The sequence below is a fragment of the Sinocyclocheilus anshuiensis genome, unplaced genomic scaffold (assembly GCF_001515605.1).
Source record: "Sinocyclocheilus anshuiensis isolate Anshui unplaced genomic scaffold, SAMN03320099.WGS_v1.1 scaffold48, whole genome shotgun sequence".
Taxonomy (NCBI): Eukaryota; Metazoa; Chordata; class Actinopteri; order Cypriniformes; family Cyprinidae; genus Sinocyclocheilus; species Sinocyclocheilus anshuiensis.
In genome coordinates this window covers 113502-128729 of record NW_015554124.1, presented here as the reverse complement: position 1 = coordinate 128729, position 15228 = coordinate 113502, and the positions used below count along the sequence as shown (strand labels likewise).

General features: G+C 36.2%; 1 protein-coding gene across 3 annotated transcripts in view; it reads right to left on the bottom strand.

Annotated features, from left to right (window-relative positions):
* The window catches only part of LOC107670118 (splicing factor, arginine/serine-rich 15-like), a 41644-nt gene that overhangs the window by 20646 nt on the left and 5770 nt on the right, over positions 1 to 15228 (bottom strand). For all 3 annotated transcript variants that reach the window (XM_016462617.1, XM_016462618.1, XM_016462619.1), the window contains exons 3-16: positions 14536 to 14580; positions 14288 to 14449; positions 14071 to 14200; positions 7096 to 7247; positions 5585 to 5680; positions 5287 to 5372; positions 5135 to 5198; positions 4873 to 5028; positions 3998 to 4068; positions 3721 to 3917; positions 3470 to 3570; positions 2671 to 2784; positions 2000 to 2156; positions 1774 to 1868 (exon numbers count right to left, since the gene is read on the bottom strand). In XM_016462617.1, the coding sequence (XP_016318103.1) occupies positions 1774 to 1868; positions 2000 to 2156; positions 2671 to 2784; positions 3470 to 3570; positions 3721 to 3917; positions 3998 to 4068; positions 4873 to 5028; positions 5135 to 5198; positions 5287 to 5372; positions 5585 to 5680; positions 7096 to 7247; positions 14071 to 14200; positions 14288 to 14449; positions 14536 to 14580 (1626 nt within the window). The remainder of the gene's footprint in view (positions 1 to 1773; positions 1869 to 1999; positions 2157 to 2670; positions 2785 to 3469; positions 3571 to 3720; positions 3918 to 3997; positions 4069 to 4872; positions 5029 to 5134; positions 5199 to 5286; positions 5373 to 5584; positions 5681 to 7095; positions 7248 to 14070; positions 14201 to 14287; positions 14450 to 14535; positions 14581 to 15228) is intronic.

Here is a 15228-nt window from a genome sequence, read left to right as displayed (position 1 = left end):
ATTAGTTTTTTAAAGGGTTAGTTCACCCAAAAATGAAAATTAGCCCATGATTTACTCACCCTCAAGCCATCCCAGTGTGTATATGACATTCTTCTTTCAGACTAATACAATCGGAGTTATATTAAATAATGTCCAGGCTCTTTCAAGCTTTATAATGGGAGTGGATGGTAGCCAAAAATTTGAAGTCCAAAAAATTGTACGCATCCATTATAAAAGTAGTCCACACGGCTCCGGAGGGTTAATAAAGGCCTTCTGAAGCGACGCGATACAATTGTGTAAGAAAAATATCCATATTTACAACTTTATCAACCTTAATCTCTAGCTTCCGCTAACTGTCGTACGCTCGTTCACGAGAGAGTGGCGTCCAGCGGATGACATAGGATGTAGGCAAATGCGGTGACGAACGCGGAAGTGACGAATGTGGAAGCGCAGAGTGCAATTTTTTGGACTTCAAATTTTGGGATACGATCCACTCCCATTATAAAGCATGGATTAGCCTGGACATTATTTAATATAATTCTGATTGTATTCGTCTGAAAGAAGAATGTCATATACACCTAGGATGGCTTGAGGGTGAGGGTGGCATTTTTGGATGAACTATCCCTTTAATGGGAACAGATTTAAAGAAATTTAGCATCACATCACTTGCTGACCAGTGGATCCTCTGCAGTGAATGGGTGCCATCAGAATGAGTCCAAACAGCTGATAACAACTAATTTGCTTCTTAGATTTACAAACAAGCAGCTTTTCACGTCACAAGATGTTAACTGATGGACTGAAGTGGTGTGGATTACTGTGATGTTTTTATCAGCTGTTTGAACTCAATCATTCGCCATCGTCCTATCAGACATTTCTCCTTACTCTGTGTATGTGGTAAGTGAACTTTCATGTACTGTAATGCAACAGGCTACTGCTAGCAAGCAGCTAACCTTTTAGTGGCTCCGTATAACGCGTTGTTTCAAGATTCGGGCACACCCCCCTAACCCCGCCCTCACCCGCCACACTATCGTGGAGTTTTTCTTTTGATATTTGAGCAACTGGGAATGCAAAAAATATATTTGTGGTGCTCTCCCATTCACTGCTCTTCAAGTTTACCCAACTATGATGACTTCCGCTGCTGAGAAACCCGGAAATGTGAAAAGGGTCCATTTGGTAGACATCGCCCAACCCTACTACAATTCTCCAAATTCTCCCAGTTCAGATGAAAAAATAATCTCATCAACATCTTTCATGGCCTGAAGGTGAGTAAAGTTAAAGCAAATGTTCCTTTTTGGGGTGATCTATTGCTTTAAGCAGCAATCTAAATAATAAAACATTTGTAAGTCATCAAAAATCTTCAATGAAGTATCAAAAGTTTCTTAAAAAGCAACCTAAAACATATGACTGATTTAGAAGAGCCTTTGAGACTGTGTGCAACAAGTCAACCTTCATGAATTGGCTCAATACAGACACACATTTATGCAAAAACAGCTCTACTACAGAAAAGCAGTGACCGTGTTGTGACAAATACAGTCACTGAAAGCGATGCCACTGAAACACGGAAAGAAAACTAGACAGTCATGACACTAACCTTGTTTTATTTTGTACTCTATGGCTATTCATTTGCCAAAAATGATGGCAACCATGCACCAGTAAACCGTCAGTGCAAAGCAAAGAACACAGAAACATTGTTTGCCTCCCATATGCCGAAGACGTGACAAAACGAGAGCAGAAAATTTGACCGAGACACTGAACACCCTTGAGGAGTTCTGTAGGAAACCCCTCGTATTTTACCTGTGATACCGCTGGTAGTGCAGCTCCCTCTTCCTGTTTTCCTTCAGGTCCTTCTGTTACTGGCACAGCCGGATTGGCCACAACACTTTTCCACTCTAAAGATGAAATTAAAAAAATATTTTAAAAACAAATGCCACATACAATCATGTTAAGTCCTTCAAAATTACATAAAACATCATTAAAGAATGAACTAGAAGCTAAAGAAAAGCAATATGTGGGAGCTTACCTGGTTTGAGTGTTTCAGCGTCAAGCAAGCCTCCTTCTTGAAGACTTCGAATATCATCGGCTTTCACTTTATCCCATGGGATATACGTGACACCCCGCTCCACATCCCAAAACTTCTTCAAGTCCGTCTTTATGCCCTTATTCAATGCCCATGCGATCTGAGCAAGGACAACAAGTCAAAAAACTGCCCACACATAGATTAAAAACGAAAAAAGTCATCCAACAGCAAACACAACACTTGAAATTGTCTGGAAGTTTATTCGCAGAAATAAATTGATAAAAACAATGATTAGCAAAATTAACTTCTTGCTTACCCATTAAAATAATTACATGAGAAGAATTGTGCAGAGTGATGTAAGAGACATAAAACTAGCACAGCTATGTAGTAAACTGACTTCTAAGGCAACGGTCAATTATACAAATATATTCATCCACAGAATGCTATGACTGAGCATTTAGAATCAAGCATTGTTTCCTAATCTAGCTTTCTAATAAACTTAGCAATGTATACTATCAATATTGTTGGTTCTGTAACAAATTGCTTATGTTCTTGGTTTGAATAAAAGTGTATGCTAAATATATTCAAGAGAGTCATGTTATAAGCAATAATAACTGAACAGGCATCTTAACCCATAAATACTGCCGACAGGAAGAAAAGGTTGGTTACGGTACCTTAATGGTTTTCTGGTTGACTTTAACAACCCCTCTGCTGAGTTTATTCAGGGCTGTGTAGGCATCTTGTCTGTGCACCATGACAATGTAGGCACAACCTCTGGGAGGAATCATCTACATAGAAACATATATTTAATAAAAAACAGTTCAACTTTAGTTAAAGAGTCAATACATGCCAAAAAAATCCACCAATGCAGAATTCATCCAAATAGATCATACTGGTTACCCATTTATTCATGTGAGCCAAATTTTCAATGCGGAAGAGATGCAAATTTTACCAGCAGGCTTTATATACAGGCACCGTTCCAAAATCTAGGGAGCAGCCTTGCTGTCTACATAGACAGCTGCATCCTAACTGAAATGTAACCATGTAGGAGACCTATCCAAGTCTCATATACAACATTTAACAATAACACGTGGATAAGAGAATAAAACCATATTGTAATACACATAAAATCCAATGCATTCTGGGACAGCCTTCTCTACATGTGATGCCTATAATACTCATTCAAACGTTTAGGGTCAGAAGGGTTTTGGCTTAGAATATATATTTCAAAATGAAATTTATTCCTGTGATCAAATCTGAAATTTCAGCATCATTACTCCAGTCTTCAGTGTCACATGATCCTTCAAAAATCATTCTAATATGATGATTTGCTGCTCAAGAAACAGTATTCATTTTAAAAACAGTTGTGCTGCTTTATATTTTTGTAGAAACTGTGAAAAAAAAAAAAAAAAGTCATTCTGACCCCAAAATTTTGAACAGTGATATACATTGATATGATCGATCTATACTCACGTTGATGGACTCGATCTGTCCAAATTCCTCCATCAGACTCACAATGTCCTGCTGCTGAGTCTTTTTGTCCAGCTGTCCGATCCATAATGTAGTACTGCACACTAAAACAATAAAAACACTCCTGAACAGCATATCAGAACAATAACACAATAAGTTGACACCTAACATTTATGATCAGTGCTAAAAAAGACAGCTATAAATCCTCCTCCATGTTTAAGGCACAATTATGTAAGATAAGGTTGTGTTCTCACCACTGAGAGTTTCCTTCTTGATGGGCGGAAGTCCTTTCTGTCGTCGCTCTCGCTCTTTCTCCCTGTCTCTCCTCTCCTCTGATCGCACCTGTGGGGAACGGCCTCGCCGCTCTCTGGATCGGGAACGCGTGCGGTGATACCTCGACTGTTCTCGGCGGGAACGTGAACCGGAACGCGATCTTCGTGAGCGTGGAGACCTGGAGAGACACAACATTCGAAAATTAAACCACAATCTTTTTAAGAGACTTTATGTTCAAGAGCATTCATTCAAACATACCTTGATCGCGTCCGTCTGCTGTGTCTTCGATCTCTCCCATCATGCACCGAGCGTTCACTCTCAGCTGAAGCCTGAAATGACGAGTCAAAGATATAATGTATGTATTTTATGTATTGTATGTATTTTAGCCTCGCTGATGTTGGCGGTCCTACGTCAGAAAGTTCAGAATGATTTTAGCATTGAAGTATGGCCCTATGAATTTCATGATGCAGAAAACAATCACGGGACACAATCATAAAAATGGAAATTACGGTATAACACGGAATGTCACAGAATTCCACAAATTTTGGATGAATAAATCAAAAGTAGGGCAGTACACCTAATCAAATTGTGATGCGGATGTGTACTTTTATTACATTTTTAAAAATTTATTAATTTGTTAATGTTTTATGGCTTCATTTGATTACCATCATTTTGATAGTAAAAAACAAAAAAAAAAAGATTAAACTGACAACACAATTTCTGAAAAAATAAAAATGAAGTTTCATCAATTTAGTTGATTAGGCATGCTTTTTGATAAAATGTATAAAAACAAATTTTATTAAACCATTAAAATGGAATCCAGAAAAATGAGGAAAAAAAGAAAACTGATTTTATAGAGCCCTAAAAAATTATTTTTTGTTAAATTTTGAATTAATTGTTGTTAAATTGTAGAAGTTTCAGGAGATTAATTAGACATGTTTTTCATTACTAAAATGTAACCAATGAGCAGAATCAAGAGAAATTAAAATTAAATGGAATTTAGGAAAAAATAAAATTAATTTCAAAGGGGCCCTATTTAAGATTCAATAAGAGCTCTACTTAGACTGGTGAGGACGTTTTGAGTTACGAGAGACATTAATATCTGGTAAAGGTGCAGAGAGGATGCTCTATACCTGCTGGGTTGTACTGGGCTGTATGACACTCTCATCAAAGACTTGAGGAGTATTATCTGGCATTTGGGTCTGAACCATCGCTGGGAACTCATGGGGTGCCATCTGATCCTGGGACGCCACTTGACCCTGTGACACCATCTGACCCTGCATCTGCGTCTGGACACGAAGAAACACTTTGTATTATTAATTATAATTAATGTATTACATACATTATTTTTGACATGTCCTTATTCTTTAAAGCTCTGTGGGTCCAAGTAAATACCTGGTTAACAATTTGGCTTAGAAGATGAGCTTGCAGGGCTTGCTGTAATTCTGGTGGGAGGTTTCTGTAAAGAATGACAATATTAACTCAATACTAGAAAAAAGATTTAACTGTATGTGAGCAGGGAGGAACTAGGGTTTATTATGTCCTACATGGTAATAGGAGCAGCAGGGGCTGGTTCAGTCTTTTCCTCCACAGGTTCAGGGTCATCATCATAATCAAATCGATCCAGCAGAGACTGAGTCGAACCAGAAACAAAATGTTGCAGGCAGTGAATTAATAGCTCTAAACCACGCGTTCACTCTGTGGTTTCTATATAGTATAAGACCAGCGAGATAAGGCTGATATCTTCCAGATTATACTATTCATTCCCTAACCAGATATATAAGGATCTGTGGGTTATGTCAAAATGGTTGTAAAGCATCAAATTGAACCATTCAGACTGCTTACCTTAGCTAATGATGGTTTCTGCTCAGGGGGCGGAGCAGTGGACTGAGGAAGCCCTGCCCCTCCGGCCTGCTGGAGAGTTTGGATCAGCTGCTGTAACTGACACACAAACATATCAGATTAAATATCAAAATATAAATATTTCAGTGATCGCACAAGCAGTGTTACGTTAATATTATGTAAAGAATTTTATATTCTCATTATATTTTTTTTGTTTTAATCATTTTATGATTTGTCTTTTTATATTTCTGTATAGCTTTAATTTATTTGTTTATGTACTTAGTTCTAGTAATTTTAATACTTCAGCTTAAATTAAATTTAGAAATGTTGACTTTACAATTAACTGTAATAAAGTTTTTTATCTTACATTTATATTTGATCATTTTAAAATGTTAACAACACTGCACAAGTGAAATTTCAGCCTGCTAATGCACATTTTAGCACATTTCATTAACACTATTGTCCTCATTTGTAAGTCTCTTTGGATAAAAGCGTCTGCTAAATTACAAAATTTAAATATAATGTAAATGTAATGAACAAAACTAAATTAAAATTTTAAAACAAGCCCCAAATCAAATAAATAAGTAACACAAATAAAATAAATATCTTCATATAAACAAACTAAGGCTTTGTCTGTGCTCTTTCCTTTTAAAATTAGAGGCAACCACTGCATTTTAATCTTGATCCAAACAAAGATGCTGCATACATGCAACATGAGCAGTTTTTAAACTAAATTAGATTGTATAGTTTCGAAATTTGAAGCAAAAACAGAATGGTTTGACTTCAGTTTTGTGAAACTATAAATAAAAATATCTGCATGAAACAGCAAAGCTGAATGAGACGCAGATTCACTCTCTGCCAGCAGGTGGCGCTTAAACCGTTTCCTGGTTTCCGCTGTAAACAAAGCAGTGCTGCACTTATGAACTTTAATATGCATTATACAGAGGCAAGAGGAAAAGAAAAAATACCATCTAAACTTTTCTAAAGACAGCAAGTTCCCCTCAGACATGCATTCATATAAACTCCTACACCTAAATGAATCGCGATTTGTTTAGCATCTCAGCCGATTTGAATCGTCACATATTTGAATCGATTTTCAACCAGCTCGCAGTTAATCGTTACATCCCTACTATGGAGAAAGTCAAGCATCTCTAATGGCTAGATGAAAAAACAGAGGAAATGTGCAACCTATAGTATTTATTTTGAAACAGTTTTTACTCAGAAACTGCTAGTAAATTTCACAAAGAATTACAAAGAAACAACAATCCTTTGAATTAAAAACGACATTTTGAAGTAGAAAGACTGAAATAGTGTTTTCTACAACATGCTCCAATCTTTGTTTTATTTACAATTTCTAAAAAGTAATATATTTTGCAGTGTGCCAGGTTGCTCCTTTGTACTCCTTCAAAATCTTATGCTCAATAATCTGTTACGGAAATAATACAGGAATAATACAGTTTTCATGAAGAAAGCGTTCATAAAGAAGTGTTTGAGTGCAGTGATTGTTGTTTTACTTCGACACCCCCTGTGCCCTGGAGGAGCTGGGTGACTGCAGCAAGGGCCACTGGGTTCTGAAGGGAGGGCGGGGCTGCTGCCGTCTCAACCGCTGGTGCTGGTGCCGGCTCTGGCACTGCCATTTCCACTGGCATTGGCACAGCTGGAGGCGCTACGAAAAGACATGAAAACTGCAGTTTAACAGGCTGCTAGTTTGAATAGGATACAAGGTACAGTAACAATTCAGCCAAGTATATGCACTACTATTCACCCTGAAGGGATAAAATTGTCTCAAGTTGATATACTCCAATATATATATATTTTTTTCTATATCTTGATATCTTGCAGTTAATAAACATTAATGATTTCTCACAAGCATTTAAAAAAATTCTCAATCGAGAAAAATATTCCAGATAAATTTATAAAAATCATACAATATTGATATTTATCATGATATTCATTTACCATTAATGGGGAAGGAAATGCTTTCCACATGTTTGTTAGACCTTGTGAATGAAGGTAAACAACTTTGCTCACAATTAAATTTTAATTTAGGGCCCCATGAAATGCATTTTAATTTCCCCTAAATTCTGTTTTCCATTTGATTTCTTATCTGTGTTTTATGATTCAGTACAAATCTATCATAAAAAATGGTGTCTAGTGAAATGAATTAATAAAACTTTAACAATTTAATTAATCCTTTAAAATGTAATCAAATGAAAATCAATTGCAAAACATTGCATTTTCATTTTTTTATATTATTTTATCAGACATGATGCTGCACAACAGAACTGTATAAATGAATAATAATAATAAATAACTTGGTTATATATTCTTTAAAAATAATATTATTATTATTACTTTGAGAATTGCATTGTAGTATACAGTAGTAATATATTCAGTCATAATTTCAAGTTAAACCGGACATTTATTTTGACGGTTTGTCGTGAAGGTCTTTCAGTTTTTGTTTCAGCGTGTATTTGACGGTACTGAAAACACCGCGAATCACTTGTGTTTGAGTTTGTGTATCAGATGAAACTACTCCACGCATTCACACAAACACACAGAACATGCACTTATTAATAAGACTTATTAGCGACATGCACTGACTGGTTGCTGTAACATTTATTGCTGTTGTGTGATAGGGTGTTAAATTAATCCATATTGAGTAAAAATGTCCAGAGCTTATCATCATTATTATTTAACATACATTTTATCATAATTTTAGTCTTTTACTATAGATGTGCTATCATTTATGTGGTTTGGAATGCAGTAGCCTATGTATTAGATGCACGTAAACTCACGTACTGACAGACATTCACGTGCGCTTTGTGCTTGTCCTGAAGCTCGCGGTTGTGGTTAAATGCACTTGCATCTACTTTTATGATACGAAATTGATGTAAACAATCAGTTATGTTTTCAGAACAGGACAAACATCTGATATGTCGAAATAGATCTGTGCATTAGTGTGAACGCAGCCTCTGCCACTGTCTATGATCTCATCAGTAATAATCAAATGGCAAAAAAAAAAAAAAAGAAAGAAAAAGAAAAACCCGTAACTATGATTAGCCTATCTGTAAACTTTCAGATACTTAAAGCACTCCCAGATAATGAAAGTGCTTTTTGATTATCCCTTGTAATTGTATTTTCCCCCTTTATTACTTTATATTCGCTTGTATGTTTTAAAAGCTATATTTACTTTTCATTCTTAACAATTAATCAATTATATATTAATTAATATATTAATAATTATTTAATTAACATCATTATTTTAAAAAGTAGCCTGCTTATAAATGTAATAAAAATGCACAAAATAAATTTGATATAATCGTGATGCATCGTGATATCAAATTGAATTGAATCGTTGACAATCGTAATCGAATTGAATCGTGAAACCAGTGCCGATTCACACCCCTAATATATACTGCATAATACTGTATATGTTTGTAAAATGGCACAGCTTTTTAAATAACACCCAAAAATTAGATTTTTGTGAAACCTTGTGAATATTTTACGTAACAATGGAGAAAGGGGTTACTACTAGAAGTAGGACAACGGCGAATGTAGTAGAAAATGACCCTGAAGCAAGGCAAGGTAGCAGAAGCAGCTCTCTGACATCATTTCCCCATGGCGAAGATAGTTCTGAAGTCAGCCTTCGATGTATCCTCAACGAAATCCGACAGTTCAGAAGGGACAATAAGGTACAGCTTTCCAACATTAAACAAGAATTGAATACAACAAATGACAGACTGGAGGAGGCAGAGGAAAGAATTGAGGAAACTGAAACCGCGCTTCAAGAAACATCAACGCTAATCAAGCGGCTAACACAGCGGCAAGTTAATCTGGAAGCCAGACTGATAGATCAGGAGGGACAATTTAAGGATGTATGGAATACTCGAAGATAAAGAAGGTACAGACATGGTTGACTTTCTAGATAACTTGTTAACTTGTTGAAAAGCGCACTAGACTTTCCCCGGGACAGAGAGCTTGGGATTGAACGAGCACACCGTGCATTAGTACCGAAACCCAACAATCCGCATGCAAAGCCACGGTCTATAGAGACAGAGCGACACGCATCATAATCTGAAAAACACGCCCACCGGGGGGGGGTGACAATCCAACGCTCTCCATTGACTTTCTATTGCCGGAAGCTGCCTCCTTGTCATTTCTGACTTATAACAAAAAACAGAGCAATGCCTAAAAGCTGCTATGTGACAAGGTGTACAGTAAACAAGCTAAAAAACCCAGAACTACGCTTTTATAAGCTGTCGACCCAAAAAACGAGCATTTAGGACACTATAGTAGAGTGCAACGTGTCATATTACTCTGATAACTGCGCCCACTGGAGGGAAACGTAATCGGCTACAAGACCATTCATTATTTTTAACCATGTCAAAGGATTATTTCACCACCCTATGTGAATCTGAGAGGAGGAGATATATTAAGAAACTACATTTTATTGGTCTATGTCAGTGCCCCTTTTCCTAACCTTCCTTTTGTTTGAGTAATGATCCAACTGAACGGTTTTTGTTTGAGCAATGATCCAACTGCACAGCCCAACGTGAAATAACCCGACATCTACAACTATTTGTGTCCTAAACGTTCGTTTTTTTGGGGGGTCGACAGCTTATAAAAACGTAGTTCTGGGTTTTTTAGCTTGTTTACTGTACACCTTGTCACATAGCAGCTTTTAGGCATTGCTCTGTTTTTTGGTATAAGTCAGAAATAACAAGGAGGCAGCTTCCCGCAACAGAAAAGTCAATGGAGAGCATTGGATGATTTCACAAAGATTCTCTGTTTCCGTGGTGAAGTTATCCTCTACTACGGTTCAGGAGGAAATTGTGCTCAGGAGGAAAGACGATGAGACCGGGGCGGAGATCAGGAATCCAGAGCAGCGGATGGCTGCACACAACCCAAGAAAACTCCCTGCTCTCAATATAAAGAAAAACTCCAGAAATTCCCTTTGACTGCATGTAGCCCCTCAAGGCTCTTTTGAAACGGGCCTCAACACCGGAAACAACTGTTCCTATTTGTTACGGTGGCGTTTTGTTGTTTAAAATTGTTCCAGTTTGGTTCTTGTTTAATGTTTGTAATTTGGGAGAGGTACTGTTAATGTATAAATTGAATACCAATAGAGACACCACGGGAGAAGTTAAACTTGTTAGCCAACAAAGAAGACTATGAATAAGCACATCCTTAAAGTTACTACATTTTATGTGAACGGGATTTTGAACCCAGCTAAGAGAAGTCAAATACTGTTAAAAATGAAAAGCGAAAATGCAGATTGTGCTCCTATAAGAGACACATCTCACTCCAGCAGAACATGAAAAACTAAAGAGAATGGGATTTAAGGTGTATTACTCATCTTATAAGTCAGGCCATAGAAGAAGTGTAGCAATTTTAATATCACAAAAAATTTCATTTGAACACCTCTCGAGACAGGGGTGTCCAATTTCACCACTGCTTTTTGCGCTCTATATAGAGCCTCTTGCTCAGTGGATAAGGCAGATTGAAAACATCAAAGGCATCTGTATAAATGGTGAAGACCACAAATTGGCATTATATGCTGATGATATTTTGATTTAAGTAAACCCACTAACTCATTTCCTGAATTAATTAATCTTCTAGAAAAATTTGGCAGATATGCAGGATACAAATTAAATATACAAAAAACACAAACTTTGACTTTTAATTATACACCTCCAAAACATATTAGAGATAAAATCAACCTCAACTGGGATCAGAATTCGTTTAAATATTTAGGAATATACTTAACGAAAGAAATGTCGACACTAGCAGAGGTAAATTTTGACCCACTTTTAACAAAAATCAAAGATGGTATACATAGATGGAATGCCATCTCTTTCCTTGGCCTTTGTCATAGAATTGACTCGATAACGATGAACATCCTTTATTTCAAGCACTTCCTGTAGAGATTCCCTTAAAACATTGGTCTGAATTAAATAAGATCATTTCCAGATTTATTTGGCAACGGAAAAAACCCAGGATTAAATTCAAAACATTACAGCTCCCAACGGAGGAAGGAGGTATGGCATTACCCCATTTTAGGGATCATTTTTATGCGGCCCAGACTAAATCTTTAATTAACATATGTAATCCAACATACCAAGCTAGGTGGAAAGATATCGAACTTTCCATATAATGAATGATCCCCCAATTCAAGCAGTATTGGCACATAAAAGTTTGGGAAGATTTATAGATAAGGTGCAAAACCCATGGATTAAAGCCCAACTAAAAATCTGGAATACAATAAAAGAAGAATATAAACTAGATCGTAAATTACAAATAATTCAATGGTGTGCCTATGACCCTGAGTTTAAGACAAATAGAATGGATTATATATTCAAATCTTGGGTCTCAAAAGGAATAACAACATTCTATTCTCATACGGAAAAGGGAGATTTGAAAGACTTTGAAAGTTTGAAGAAAGAATACTGCCTTGAGAAATCTGATTTGTATAGATATCTCCAGCTACGCAATCATTTTGAAAACATCAAAAACAAAACAGACTTTGATGACCCAATATTAAAGATATTTACAGGTGCTTACCAAGGTGATTTAAATAAGGGTGTCATTTCTCAATTTTATAAAGGTCTTAGGATAAAAAAACCTCACTCTACAGAATACATTAAAGAAAAATGGTAAAAAAAAAAAAGAAAAGAAGGTAGTTTTTTTATATCGAATGAGGAGTGGCTTGATGTATGTAAATTCCCGTGGAAATGTACTAAATCTTACATATGGAGTTTGGGTGGAAGTGCCTTATCAGATTTTTATTACACCGAAACAGAAAACACATATTGAGGGAGGGGACACCAAATGTTGGAGACAGTGTGGGTTTCGGGAAGCCAATCACTGGCATATATTTTGGGAGTGCCCAGTGATAAAACCTTTCTGGGCGGAGCTTCATAAAGCACTGGAAAGCATTTTTAACACTACACTGCCTTTGGACTTTTCCACATTATATTTAAGAAATGCTGATTTCCAGTCAATATGGCCTGAAAGATACCTATTTGGCATTTTAACATCTGCTGGCAAAAAAGCACTTACAAGGCGTTGGTTGCTTTCTGATCACCCCACAATGCAAGAATGGATGGATATAGTAAATTATATTTATGTTATGGAAAAGATTACTTTTTGCCTTCGTCTTCAGAAGAATGTGTTCAGAAAAGTCTGGTCCAAGTGAGTCGAATATGTAAGGCCATTACGGCAAAACTTTGTGGAGGTATAAAACAAATGACCCTTCCCTTCTGAATGAAAAATTTTATTGTAATCTCCCTTACATACCTTTTCCACATCGGAAAACAGCTGACTTTTTTCCACAGTCTCCATCATACACCAAGAACAAACACTTAACATTCTTTAGTATGGAGTTTGATTATTAAGTACATACCTGACCTCCCCCGAATTGTAAAAATTATTATTGTTATTAATATTATTAATTTTTATTTTATTTTGTTTATTTTGTTTTGTATTATGTAAAAAAAGACAAACTGAATGGCAGAGAAGAATGTACTGTTGCTTATGCTGTTACATCAAAATAAAAAATGTAGAAAATAAAAAAAAAGAACTTTGATAATTATACTGAACAAAATTATAAACGCAACACTTTTGTTTTTGCCCCCAGAGAAGTGCTCACTAACACAGATTTAGACAGATTTGTGAACAATATTTGAGAGAAATAGGCCTTTTGTGTACATAGAAAAGTCTTAGATCTTTGAGTTCAGCTCATGAAAAATGGGGGCAAAAACAAAAGTGTTACGTTTATAATTTTGTTCAGTGTAGAATTAAAACTTGGTAACCATGTATGAATGCATAAACATTTTAACTGAATTTAGGACTGGTGGTGGTGCTTTTTTGGTCATTCTGTGTTTCTGTAAAAAAAAAAAAAGGGAAAAAAATAATAATACTGATATTAATCCAAAGGAACTCCGTTATTTTGACAGGAAAATACAACAAAGAATATCTTTTACATGTAGCGTGTCAATTCCAAAGCAACGGCGAGTCGTGCGCCATTACACTAGAGTTCACGGTATGTCAAATACAGGTGCGCTTCGCATCCATTGAGATGAACTGAAAAATAGCAGATTGCTTGACGGAGAGTGAAACTCTGAAGCGCTCAGTCAGAGTGTTCTGTGAGTGAAAATATATCTGTGCTAAACTTATACTTAGCCTCCAACTCACACACTGGTGAGTAAAATCTGAGAATTGATTAGCCATTGGCTAATATTAGACATAATTTAGTCGCCCAGAGTGAAGATTTAGTCGCATATGCGAGTGATTTACTCGCAATGTAGAGGGTTGGTTTTTACTGTATTTTTGATCAAATAAATGCAGCCTTGAAGAGAAATCTCACCAACATCAAACTTTTGAACGGCAGTATAAATATACAGACTGTGACTCAAAAGACCTGATATAAAACCTTAAGAGTAAAGCATAATGACATAAGCCAACATTTAATTCTTGTGCTTATTTACCGGCGTCTGTGATTCCATTCTCCACAACAGGTAGTACAGGAGCTGTGGCCATGACTAACAGCGGCTGAATGATGTCCATGCTGAACACATCATTCTTCTCCCACAGATTCAACACACGCAATATCTTCCCCTACATTTCAACAACAAAATGCACCAATAAAATCCACCAGCACAGAAACACCTCACTGTCATTTCACTGGATGTAATTATTCAGTACCTTATCATCAGCTGGGCACTGGAAAAGGTTCTGAAATGTAACAGTGAAGTTTTTCAAAAACCTCGGACCGAACACATCTTTGTCTTTGCCGAACTGATGGCGTGACTGTCGGATAATTGAGTCGACCACATAGAGACCAGCAACCTTTAGGTCTGGTTTACACTGATGGAAAAAAGAAACACATTCAATCTTTACCTTCCCATAACAGCAATCATCAGTACAAGAATGTCAGTATATTTATTACATACCCTCTTGATGAACTTCTCCACGATCTGAACAACGTGCTTGTAAAGCTAACAAAGCAAATAAATCATGAAAACTCAGTCACAAAAGAAAGATTCAACAAAATGTTAACAGAAATGTAAGTGCTGTGTATTTAAAGTGTGGTCACAAAAAATGTCAAAACACCAATAGGTATAAGAAATAAAAGGGGAAAAAAAAATCTAAATCTATAAACAGACAACACATGAAAACTGGGCTTAAATGAGAACTTAAATTAATTTATCTTCTACCGTACAAAATGAATGGGTGCCATCAGAGTCCAAACAGCTGATTTAGTCACTTCTGGCAAAAATACAAGACCATAATCCATAACGCTTCCTCCGGTGAAAAAGTCCATCACCTGTTGTCCTCTTACATCAAAACGCACTGATGTATTCGTTTTGACTTGTAAACAGTGCTTCATCTGTGCTTATTTCTCTCCTGATCTAGATGAGATGAGTTTGCCTCTGGAGAAAGCAACATTATGAATAGAGGTCTTGTATTTTAGCCATAAAACAATGATTTTAAGTAAAAACATCTTAATGATGGATTTGTTTCTTACAAACATGCAACTTTTGGCTTCACAAGATGTTAAAGGGGTCATATAATGCTATTTTAAAGATCATTATTTTGTGTATTTGGTGTAACAGAATATGTTGACATGCTTTAATGTTCAAAAA